The 12,685-nt window shown below is 49.9% G+C and overlaps 1 protein-coding gene across 4 annotated transcripts in view; it reads left to right on the forward strand.

Annotated features, from left to right (window-relative positions):
* Positions 1-12,685, forward strand: part of Myl10 (myosin light chain 10) — a 78,268-nt gene that overhangs the window by 44,849 nt on the left and 20,734 nt on the right. For 3 of the 4 annotated variants that reach the window (XM_087196314.1, XM_021254466.2, XM_021254469.2), the window contains exon 3: positions 9,780-9,838. In XM_087196314.1, coding sequence (XP_087052440.1) covers positions 9,780-9,838 — 59 coding nt within the window. Of the gene's footprint in view, positions 1-1,563; positions 1,772-2,143; positions 2,222-9,779; positions 9,839-12,685 lie in introns of those variants that run through there. The other variant, XM_087196316.1, reaches the window with a different exon arrangement.

Below are 12,685 nucleotides of genomic sequence, written 5' to 3' on the forward strand. Positions count from 1 at the left end.
AACATATGCAGTTACTATGGGTTGGTTAGAAAAAATATAATTCATGTGGCCTGTTGCTGAAAGAAAATTTTAAAAAGAAACCAAAGAAAGAGAAGAAAGTTTTTTTGTTTCTTACTTTCTTTTTGGTACCGGGTTGAACTCAGGAGAAGAAAGTTTTAAAAATTGAAGCCAAAAGTATGAGCATCAAAAAATGGATAGGGAGCTGGGCTTGTTCGCACACACCTGTAATCTCAGCACTCTGGGAGGCTGAGGCAGGAGGATTGGAAGTTCAAGCCCGGCCTGGCCAACTTAGTGAGACCCTGTCTCAAAATAAAAAACGAAAAAGGGCTGAGGATGTAATTCAGTGAAGGTCCTGGGTTCAATCCCTAGTACCAAACCCCCCCCCCCCCAAAAAAAGTAAGATGGGCCAGGGATTTAGCTCAGTGGTTCCACTGCCTGCCTCGAAAGTGCAAGGTCCCGAGTTCAATCCCTGGTACCAAAAAAAAAAGAAAAAGGAAAGAAAGAAAGAAAACAGACTTAGGAGAGAAACAGTTTGCCTGAGTTGCCTGGAAGTTGTTGGATGTTGAGCCAGAACTCAGAATCCTGGCTGTATTCTCTTGCTGGGCAGGATGGGGTGAGGAGCCCCAGGAAATAGCTCATCCTTGTCCAGTGAGTCCTTCTCTGGATGTTTTTAGCTTTTACCTTATACATGCATAGAGATGATAATGAAAAAAATATATGTATGTATGCTTATATATATTTTCATAAAACATAGGCATTTATTTTTCTGTATTTACAAGCAGTCCAAGGCTAGTGTGGCAGCTCCATAATGTCAAGGGGCCATTTTCCTTTTATCTCCCTGTTCCAACCTGCTCAATAAGCGACTTCTAAGTCCAGTATTGCTGTCACAGTTCCTGCCATCATTTCAACATCCCAGTCTGTGGCAAAGGAGGAAGGGGAAGAAAGGGAATTGCAAAGGTCGGAGGAGAGGGAAAAGCTTACTTATGTCTTTCCTTATTCTTTTTCTAGTTTTTAAAATGGCGGTAAAATACATGTAACATAAAACTTCCATCTTACAATGGCATCAAATACATTCCTATTCTTGTACAACCACAAGATAAAGAAGAAATGGAGGCTCAGAGAGGTTAAGTGTCCTGCCCAAAGTCATACAGCATGCATCTCATGGGCTCACTTGAGGGCTTCTGCCTGAGCTGAGTGTGTTGTCTTCATGAGAAATTGTGAAGAATATAGGGGAGGGGTTCCCCAGTGTTCCCATCACCCTAAGTAAGTAGAGAAGTCCACCAGGGGCAGGTACCATGGGGACCTGGGCAGCCCTATGAATGGCTCCTTTCTCTTCCCGGGAAATGCAGGAAGGGGCAGGCCGTGGACTAAGTGCATTTGGCAGCAGTACTGGAACGCAGAGTTACGGTGGGACACTTTGCGGCCCCACTCAGTCGTGGTGCGGCCGTGCGCGTGCGTGTGAGTGTTTCCGCGGTGCTTGTCAGTCTCTGCTGTACACGCGCGCTCCTGCACGCACGTATGTGCTCGAGCGCATGCGCCCTGCACTTCTGGAATCCCCGCGCACCGCCGCTGTCTGCTGGGCGGGGAGGGGCAGCTTTTTTCTGGGTGTTGCAATCGAGCCCTGGCACAGAAGTCAGCCGCCAAATTAACCCGCGTTTCCTGTGGGGAGAAATGAAATGTAATCAGTTATTACATTCTGGGCATTACAGCAAAAGAACTCATCCGGGTTTTTATTTTGATATTTTTGGGGGGAGCTACAGATGGGAAACAGGTTAGTGGAGGCCCGAGCTGAACTGCGGTGGCTGCTGGGAGATGCCCCGTGGCTGGGACCTGGGGGTGGAAAGACCAGAAAGCAGGGTTGCTGGTCACCCCAGTCCTCCCGTGAGGAGGAGTGGGTGAAGGGCTTCCTGGGCCTGAGCAGGGCTGGCGAGACACGCCCGTTCTGGTCAGCAGACTCCAGCAGGGAAGAGGCCGCTGGGCGCGTGTGTATGGTCACACTGCAGCCACCCTCCACGGGCACCAGGGCTCGGCCTGCATTCTGCAGCCTTTATGATCACTCAATTATTTTCCCCCTGGGGACTGGACCCTGGCTGTCTCCATTGAACTATATCCCCAGACCTTTTTATTTTTAATTTTGAGACAGAGTCTCACTAAGTTGCCCAGGCTGGGCTCAAACTTGGCGATTCTCCTGCCTCAGCCTCCCAGAGTGCTGGGATGACAGGTATGTACCACTCACTCTTGTATTTCATCTCACGGGTAGCCCTGGGTGCACCCTGCAATCCCCACTTGGCAGGGAGCACCCTGGGATCCAGTCCTGCTGCTTTGGCCTCTCTGGAAGATTGTGTATCTGCGTCAATGGTGGGGGGCTGGAAAGCCAAATCGGAAGTCCCCCTGCAGAATGGGGAGGGGGCCTTGTGTGCAGCCTCTGGGCCTTGGCATGGCCCTCCTCTCCTGGGAGCTCTGCCGCTGGGATCAGGGATGCGATACACACGGGGTGTTAACTGGGGCTGCTCTGGGTCATGGAATCATAAGTGATTTTTTTATTTTGAGGTTCGTGCTTTTTTGCACGTTCTAAATTTTCTACAAGGAGTGCATAATGGAAAAATTAAAATCAAAAGCAGCTCAGCCACCATTTGCGGGTACAGGAAGACTTGAGGATTCTGATGGCTGAGCCCAGTCTGGGCAACTTAGTGACTCAGTGAGACTCCGTCTTGAAAAATAAGCCAGGCTGGAGATGGAGCTAAGTGCAAAGGCCTGGGATCAATCCACAGAACCACACACACATACACACATACACACACACCCACACCCACACACAAAGGGTTATCAATCACTGCTTTGATCAAGCCTTTTTATCACAGGTGAAAGTCACTGAGCTATTGGTTTTTATTTTGTTTTTGAGACAGGGTCTTGCTAATTTGCCCAGGCTGGCTTCCAACTCTGATCCTCCTGCAGAGGAATTGGAACTACAGGTGTTCGCCACCATGCCCAGCTTTGTATTGATTTTAAAATTGGGAATGTGGTCGGTGAAATTACCCACAAGCTTTACCTCTGGAGAAAGGGAGTTGCTACAAAGTCTTTGCTGTAGACTGGTGATGCGGCGTTGCTAGAGTTCGTGGTCCCCAATCTTCTTGGGACCAGGAACTGGTTTCGTGGAAGACAGTTTTTCCACGAATCGGGATGGTTTCAGGATGACCCTAAGGAGCGTGCCTTAGACCCCGCGAGCGCAGTTCACAGCAGGGGGCGCACTCGCAAGAGAAGCTGAGCCCCCGCCCATATCTGACGCCCAGGCGGAGTTCAGGGTGTAAAGCGAGCGATGGTGGCTGCTGGGAACACAGATGTAGCTTTGCTCCTCACCTACTGCTCCCCCCATCTGTGTGGGCGGTCCCAGGGTTTGAGGACCCCTGTGATAGAGTAGGATCATTCATCTGTCCGTTTCCCAGCTGGGAATATCCAGTCCGGAAGTCACCCTGACCTGGGGAGGGGGGTGTCACAGCGCAGGACGTGGGTCTCTTGCTGCCCAGTGGCCTCAGGGTGGCCATCTCAGCCTCCTCTCCAACTACAAACCCCACCCCCTGCTAAGAAGCTAAGAAGCGGGGTAGAAGGGATTTTGTTGGGAATTTACTGGCAATTTCCTGAGAAGCCAGCGGGGCCGTGGGTTGTGTGACCTGACGGTGTGCTGGTGTCCAGAGCCTCTCCTAGCTGTCCTGTCTTGTCCCTGTGGCCAGGCTGGAGCCGGGATGGGGTGGATAACCTCCTGTGACCACCGGTGGCCCAGACACTCTCTGTCCTCTTCTCGGTTGTTTTCCCAATCACCCCCGCCAGTCTGAGTGAGGCTGTCTATTCCTTGGGCGACTACCTTTCAACTGAAGTTATGGTTTTATAAATAATATATACGGCGAGTCGGTGCTGGGAAAGGACGTTCATTCCGCTCTGAAATATTTATAGCTTGGAGTGTCTGCTTACTTTTCTTCAGAGTCATTTTTTAGCGCGTTGTGCTGGAGAGCGAGACAGCCCGAGGCATCTTCAGGAAGCGGGGGACAAGGAGAGCCCTTCCAGCCCCTGAGGCCTGATCCGTTTTTCGTTCTTCGGCAGCCACTGGGGAGGTGGCAGCTTCAGCGGTGGATCACTCCCTGGCCCAGGCCTCCTAAATTATCTCAGAGAAGGCCCTGCAGTGGTGACAAGAACCCGTGCCATCACCCCAGAAAGACACACTGCTCTCTAGCACGGAGTTTGAATAATAACCAACTTGGGCTTTCCCGGCTGCTGTCTGCTGTCCTGGGGCCTTTCCTTGGGGGTGGCTGTTAAAATTCTCCTTTTCCAGATGGGGAATCTGAGCTTCCGAGAGGCTAAGGAATTTCTTGAGGCCACGCTGTCGCCAAATAGGAGAGCCTGGGTTTGCACATGGCCTGACCTATCTCGCCTCTCAATCTTCTTTCCCTCGCCCAGCCTGACCCATTGCTTAGCTTCGCCGGAGGTGGGCGGTGAATTCCCACTCAGCTTCCCGGGCAGTGTCTGTCTGTGTGCCATGGTTTGGATTTCTGGGGTCTTGGAGTTGGGGGCACTGGATGAATGGGATTGAATTCCAGTCCCCCTGCTGGGGTTGGAATATGGTTTGTCCCCTCCAAAACTCACACTGAAATTTGATTGACCTTTGTGACAAAGTCAGGGGTAGATCCCTTAGGAGCTGACTAATCCTTCAGCGGGGTGAACCCCTTTCTCACAGGCTGGGTTGGTTATCTTGGGAATGAATGAATTCTCATGAGAGTGAGTTGTTATAAAGCCAGCCTTCCTCTCCTGTTTTGTCTCTTCTTCCCCTTTTATGCCCCACACTTTATGATGTAGCATGGGGCCCACACCAGAAGCTGAGGAGATGCTGATCCCATGTTCTTGCACTTCCTGGCTGACAGAACCTTTGTTCCTTATAAAATCACACTGCCTCTGGTGCTTCATTAAAAGAAAATGGTCAAAGATTTGGGCAACACATACATACATTCCTGGATACTCTGAGGTGGGCCAGATGGAAACTGAATTGAAGAATGAGGTGCTAGAAACACACTTCCATGCTGCAGGTGTAAGATTGAGGCTGACAAGGGCAGGGACTTGCCCAAAGTCATAGAGATGGTTGGAGTCCAGCCATCTGGTCAACCTCTTCTCCATAACCCTTCCTTCTTCCCTCCCTTTCTCCTCCCATCCCTCTTTTCCTCTCTCTTTTTCTTCTTTTATTTTTTGGTGGTACTAGGAATTGAACTCAGGCCCTTTGCACTGAGCTACATCCCTGGCTTTTTAAATTTTTTATTTTGAGACAGAGTCTCATTAATTTGCTAACTTGCGCAGGCTGGGCTGGAACTTGGGGTCCTCCTGCCTCAGCCTCCCAGAGTGCTGCGATTACAGGTGTATACCACCCCTCTGCCTGGCCAACCCCTCTTTCTTTTTTATTTTTCTGGTATCAGAGATTGAAGTCAGGACCTTTCGCTTTTGAGGCAGGTGTGGTGCCACTGAACTAAGTCCCTGGCCCTCAATCCCTCTTTCTTGTGGGAGGAAACAGGAGTCAGAAGGGGTGCAGCATCAGGGGTGGAGATGGGGTACTGTACCTTCTAGGTCTGGCTGTGAGCCTTCTGGTGAGCTAAATCCCTCAAGGCTGTGCATGTGGACCACTCCTCACTTTTCCTAACTTGCTGGTCGTGGCTGGAGGGGGTGGAGACGAACACAAGGTATTTGCTATTTGTGTCATCAGCAACTTGTCACTGTCTCCTGCTGCTTTTTTTTTTTACCCAGAAGACCATTTCCTCTGGGAACAAGGACTTATGTTCCTGGGAGTTGGTGACTCTGGGTAACCTGAGGGTAGGGAGAGCCTGAGTCATCACTGTGACAGAGGACAGTTGTGAAACAAATGAATGACAGTGTTCCTGAGGGCGCCCAGCTTGGTCTTGAGCCCAAGGGAGCACTCAGACAGCCTGGCCCTGGCTGCCACTGAGAGACACCCAAGGCCAAGCAGAAGCTCACAGCTGGCACCCAGCACACAGGGAACCACTGTTCTAGGAGAAGCCACTTCCATGTAAGGAGTTGGACTCCTCTGATGCCACCATTGTGTTAGTACTGTTGCTGCTATTACAACAAAATACCTAAGGCTGATTAATTTTATAAAGATAAGAGCTTTGTGTAGCTCATAATTCTGGAGGCTGAAAGTTCAAACTGCAGGGTACTGACCACAGTGAGGGCCCTTGGCTGCATCACATCATGGTGGATGATACAACAGCAGGAGTGTGAACGAGATCACATGGTTAGACAGGAAGCCAGAGTAAAGCATGGGCTCTTTTCATAACTATTTGTTCTTACCAGAAGGAGCTCAGAGTCCCACCAGAGCTTCCTTACTCCTTCTGAGGTCACACCCCCAATGAATGAAGGACCTCGCCCTAGGCTGTGCCTCTTCAAGACCCACCACCTATCCATCATCACACTAGGGACCCGGACCCCCCACAAGAACCATAGCAGCCTCATTGTGAGGATGCCCATGCTGGCCACTTGGAGATGCCTAGGGAGGAGGAAGATCCAGCCTGGGCTGGCTATTCTAGCTATCCCAGCTGAGGCATCTGGCACAGTGAAGAAGCTGTGGCCCCACTGAGCCCCCAGTTGATTCTGGCCAGTGCTGTCACCTAATTGCAACAATACAAGTGACCCCAGCCCAGAACCACCTGCCAGGCTGAACCCAGCCAGCCACACAGAACCATGAGAGAGGAAATAAGATAATTTGTAAATCCAGGCTGTTCTGGGGCTGCTTGTTAAGCAGCAATAAACAACTAACTTGTACACCATACATTGCTGATATCAGCTAAGGGAACCAGGACTCTAGGGTGACATGTGGCTTCAATATCAGCCTTCTCACAGACAGGACAGAGACTAGGAATCTCCTCAGGGCCCAGAGAGTCCATGTGTCCTCTGAGATGGCCTCTCCATACTGGCTAAGAAGCTGCTCCTGAGAACAGGTCCCCAAGGGGGGACAGCCCTGCCCACCTCCAGGCACCCTCACCCTGGCCTCGGATTCTGTCTCCCAAAAACAGGTCAGGAGGCCCCAGAGCATTGCCAGGGCCCCAGTATGGTGGGAGGAGGCTACTTTCAAGGTCAGGGCTGTGTAAATGGTGAGTGGCCAGGACCAGATGAGCACAGGAGTTAAGAGGGTCTAGGGACCCGGGGAAAGACTGGATGTGGCTATAGCTATACATTGGTGATGCAGGAACTTGTCTCCTTGAACAGGAGTGAGGCCAGCTTCTGTGGTGTGTCCCATTCAAATTGGTATGTGTGTTGGAAAATACTATAATCCCAGAACTCAGGAGGATGAGGCAGGAGGATTGCAAGTTTGAGCCCAGCCTGGGCAATTTAGCAAGACCACCTCAAAACAAAAACTAAAAAGGGATGGGGATGTAGTTCAGTATGCAGGCCCGGGGTTCAATCCCTAGTACCAGGAGGTGGAAGCAGCCCTGGCATGGCACTTAGACTAACCTGTTTCCCAAGAGTCCTCAGGGGGGAGACCCAGCCAACCTACAGCTGACCAGAGCAGAGCATGGCACAGCAGTGGGGCCTGCCCACAGCTTCCTGAAGGCTTTTGATACCTTTGCTGGCAGAATCACTTTCTAAACCACTTTTGCATAAATAATTTGGTATAAAAACACATACTTGTCAGGTGTGATGATGCACACCTGTAATCTCAGCACTTGGGAGGATGAGGCAGGAGGATTGTGAGTTTGAGGACATTCCAGGCTACATAGGGAGTTCAAGGCCAGCTTGGACTACATAGCATGAACTTGTCTCAGAAAACAGCCATAAAAAAATCCCACATATTGGGCTGAGGATTTAGCTCAGTGCTTCCACCACTTACCTTGCAAGCAAAAGGTCCCAAGTTTGATCCCCGCTACCAAAAAAAGTTCCACATACTTTGAGGGGCCATGTATCATATGTTATTGTGATAGCTACTGTGTTTGCAGTGATGAATATAAGAATGCATTGGAACTTCGTATTTACTTATGAAGGAAAATGAGTGTGATGGGCAGAGTAATGCCCCTCCCACCCTAGCAAAAAGAAACCCATGTCTTAATCCCCAGGACCTAAGGATCTGCTATTCAAGATACTGGGGAGAAGAGGGACTTCAGTGCAGGGTTCAGGGTACAGCTCAGTGAGTGGTAGAACACTGGACCCACGTGGATACCACCCACCTCTGTGGCATGGGCATGGGACCATGTTTCCAGGTCTGGTGTATCCAGGATGGGGATGTCACCATCAACCTGAGGTGCACAGGGTCCCGTGGCCATGGCCTCTTCCTGCTGCAGGGGCTGAGGTTCTCTGGGCCTTGAGATAACATCTGTGTTCTCCAGTGCAGAAGGGCAGGGGCCAGGAGCATGAGCCGGACTTGGGAAACGGCTGGGGTGTGAGGATCTAGGGTCCCTCTGAGGACTGGAAGTCCCATAAGGAAGGTAGGGTCTGGAAGTCAGATCCCCTGGAAAGGGAACTCTGGATAGAGGTAGGTGTGCTAGAAGTTCAATGGTGACGTGCTTGGGGTCAGTACTCGAAGGGCAGGGCAGGATGAGGCCTCAGTCAGCCTTGGGCCCAATGGTAACTGGGAAGGCCTGGCCTTGGGCAAGGGATCTCTTAGCAAGAGTAATGCCAGTCACCTTTCTAGTAGCAGGGATGATCCTGCAGGATGCTACAGGGCTTTAGGCCAAGAGGCAGAGTTCCCTCTAGTGGGTGATCAGGGCAGGGCCAGACTCAGCAGTGCTGGCTCCCATGGCTACTCTTTGACTTCCATGACATCTAGCCTCTTATTTATTTATTTATTTATTTATTTAAACTTTATTTTTTCTTTTGGTACTGGGGTTTGAATCTAGGGCCTCTGTACTGAGCTACATCCTCAGCCCTTTCTTATTTTTTATTTTGAGACAGGGTATCACTAAGTCACTAAGTTGCCCAAGCTGGGCTCCAACTCATGATTTTCCTGCCTCAGGGTGTAGGGATTACAGGCTGGCTCTATTGCTTTTCTGGTGAGGCAGCACATCATGATGGGGAGCATGTAAGGCAAAGCTGCTTGCCTCAGGGTAGCCAGGAAGCAAGGAGAGAAACAAGAAGCACAGGGTGTGTGTATGTGTGTGTATGTGTGTGTGTGGGGTCTCAATATCCTCTTTGAGGCCACACCCCAATGGCCTAACTTACTCCCGCTAGGCTCCACCTCCTAAAGGAGAAAACCTTCAACAAATGGGTCTTGTGGGGGATTTCAGCAGGGTCATGCAGGGGGCATCTAGTACCAGTCTGGTTCTTCAGGAGGGGAGGTGGGCACTGGGGGTCAAGTTAACTATTTCCATGGAAACCATGCCTCTGCTTATAATGCTCTGGGCCTGTCAGACCTATTTCACAAAATCTTGTTTCACCAAAAGCCTGCACTAGGGAACTTGGCTGTTGTTCTGAGTCCTTCCTCATGTGGGAAGGGGGTGGCCTGGCTCCTGGGAATAAAGAGCTTCTTTCTAAACAGATAAACCAGGATGGCCCCAAAATTGACATGGCTCATTAGTGGGAAAGACAAATTGGTCCGGTTGAATTTGGTATTTTTCCCCAGATGGCATTCATTTCAGGAGACAGTCTGCACGTCATTGCTGTCTCTCATTTGCTGAGACAAATTTCCCACAAATAGGAGTGTGTTTCCATCCTGAGCAGCTCTCCATCTTGGCCTTGTTTTGGTTCCTGTTTTGTACCACCCCCCTCCATTGCTTTTTCTCTTCATCCTCTTTTCACAGATTTTCAGGCCCAGAGGAGATCCTTATCCCATGCCTGGATCCTGCCAACTCCACCCCTGGTGAGTGGATTTGCAGCCCCTGCTTACATACCTGCCCTGACGGGGAGCTCACTCCTCTAAGCTGGCTTTGTTATTTGGACATACATCTAACTCCCTTCAACTTATTGGGAGTCCCAGACTGCATTCTGTCTTTCCCTTCTTCCTTATAGACAGTCACTGATCCTCCCCCTACTTCACCTTCAAGTCCTTTCCCTCCAGGAAAACTGTTTTAGCTTCTCTGTTGATTCCTCACCCCACATTGCTGATGATTGCTGGAGCCAGGTCCATTCACTCCTGTGTACATCCCAGTGCATTTGCCACCATTTGAGAGGGGTCACATCAGAGGTGGGTGGGACTCATATGACCTGGAGGCCTCATCAAATTCCTGAAGCCACAGGGTGCAGGCCCAGCTTGGCAGGAGAAACTGCTCTGCAAATCTTACGGATCTATATTCGTCTGTTTTCTGTTGTTGTAACAAAATACCGGAGGCTGGAGAGAGAGAGAGAGAGATTTTCTCCTGGGTACAGTCATGCACACCTGTGATTTCAGCTACTCAGGAGGCTTAGGCAGGAGCATCACAAGTTCAAGCCCAGCCTGAGAGATTTAGTGAAAAATAAAAAGTAAAAAAAGGGAGGGGTGTAGTTCAGTGGCCAAGTACTTGCCTAGCAAGTGTAAACCCCTGGCTTGAAGCCACAATATGAAAGAAAGAAAGAAAGAAAGAAAGAAAGAAAGAAAGAAAGAAAGAAAGAAAGAAAGAAGGAAGGAAGGAAGGAAGGAGAGAGTAGTTTATTGTGCTCACAGTAGTTTTGGAAGCTGAGAGTCCAAGTCAGACTGCCCACTGGTCATAGGGTCAGCCCCTTGTGGCTGCATAACAGTATGGTGGCAGAAGGCATCGTGGTGGACCACACACTGCAGAAAGAGCACACGGTGAGAGTCATATGGTGAGACAGAAGCCAGAGAGACTCGGGCCAGCTCCCCTCTTTACAACAACCTACTCTCGGGGGATCTGACTGAGGTCTTGGACAGCAACATTACTCCCTTCTGAACATTACACCAGCACCTGGTGACCTGACTGTCTTGTGCAAGTTCCCACCTCTCAAAGGTTCCCCCACCCCTCACTGCCACACTGGGACTAAGCTTCTGGGACATGGACTGGAAGTGAGGTAACCCTTAAGCCCTGTTCAAACCATGAAAGGATCCTGGAGGCCCAATTCCCCTCCCTATCTCTCCTCCCTCAGCAAGGACATCAGCCTTCCAGTCACAAGTCTCCTCCACCCTGGGCCTTAGAGGCTGGCGAGTCCCATGTCCCATAGCCCAGCCAGTGACTTCCTCACTGCACGCTCAGCCTCTTCCCCTAGCTGTTACATCACAGCTTTGTCATCAGCCAGAGCTTGACTCCTGATATAGAAAAGCTTTTTAGGAAAAATAATGAAACATTAAATGCACTTGGGTTAAAAAAGAAGATGGCACAGAAAGATGAGGTCAGGCAAATAGGCAGAAGTGGTGGCCTGCCCCTCTCCCTGCCCTGTCCCCTGGGGTTTCCCTCCTCTCTCAGGAGTGAGCACTTGTCCCTTGGACCAGCATTCTGTGCGGCAGGCAATAGAAACCAGCTCTGGATAATTAAGTACAAGCACACTGAGACATTCCCAAGATCAGTGTGAGCCTGGAGGTTCCAGGGTAGGGGTGCATCCAGAAGCAACACCCCAACTCCAGCATCAGATTGACAGGGGCCCCAGCTGTGCAGAGCCCAGATGCTGCAGCTTGTGACACCAGCATCCTCAGTGCTGGGCACCACCCTGTGGTCCCTGCTGTTTCTAGAAGCTGAGGGTGGCCACCCAGCAGCCTCCAGCCCTGCCAGCCTGAATGGATTCTGGCAGCACCTGCTTCTCCATGCTGTGGGCTTTGTTTCACGTTTAACATGAGCCAGCGGATTGGCCGAGCCAGGGCAGGATCCAGGCCCTTTCTGCAGGAAGGCTGGGAAAGTGTATTTGGCATTTCACTTCCTATGGACCCAGGAGGATTCCTAAAGAATAAAGGGGCCCAGAGGCTGACTGACTCCTAAGAATGACAGATATTGACTGTGTTGGCATTTTGTGATTTATCAGTTGGGTTTTGTTGTTGTTATTAGGAATTGAACCCATAAAGGAGTTGGGGAAGTGGGAAGGGTAGGGGAAAGGAAAGAAGGGAAAAGAAAAAATATAAGGAAAGGAAAAAATGGAAACAAAGTCTCTGTAAATAGGGAAAAGTAGAGAGAGTGAAGGGAGGGCAGGGAAATGGGGGAAAACATAAGAACTAAGATACATCATGCAGAGGTACAAGTTCCCAACGATGAATGTAACTGTATTGTATACCTAAAATGCACCAATAAACTTAATGAAAGAAAAAAAAAAGAATTGAATCCAAGAAGTGCTCTACCATGAGCTCCACACTCAACCCTTTTTGTCTTTTAAAATTTTGACACAGGATCTTGCTAAGTTGCACAAATTAGTCTTGAACTTGCAACCCTCCTGCCTCTGTCTCCCCAGTGGCTGGGACTACAGGCACATGCCACTGCACCTGGCTATCACTTTTTGATAATTTCTGAGGACTTTTTGGCTTGAGAACTGAAGATTTTACTTAATTTCTCTCCCCAGCCCTGTCCCTCCTTCCAACATAGTTATTCCACCATTTTAATGAATCTATAGTCATCTTCAGAGTGTTAATAGCTTTGATTATTGAGAACCTGCTGTTGGACAGAAAGACATGGAGGCTTCTTATACTACATGTGCTCTTTTCCTCATCCTTCCCTCCCAGCATCTGCCATTTGTACTTTTCCATTGGTGTGGTTGAAAATATTTGCATTCTTTAACCTTAATTAAGTCTTCTTTC

Source organism: Heterocephalus glaber, unplaced genomic scaffold (genome assembly GCF_053883595.1).
Source record: "Heterocephalus glaber isolate CG9 unplaced genomic scaffold, H.glaber_assembly_v1.0 deba00001610, whole genome shotgun sequence".
Lineage (NCBI taxonomy): Eukaryota > Metazoa > Chordata > Mammalia > Rodentia > Bathyergidae > Heterocephalus > Heterocephalus glaber.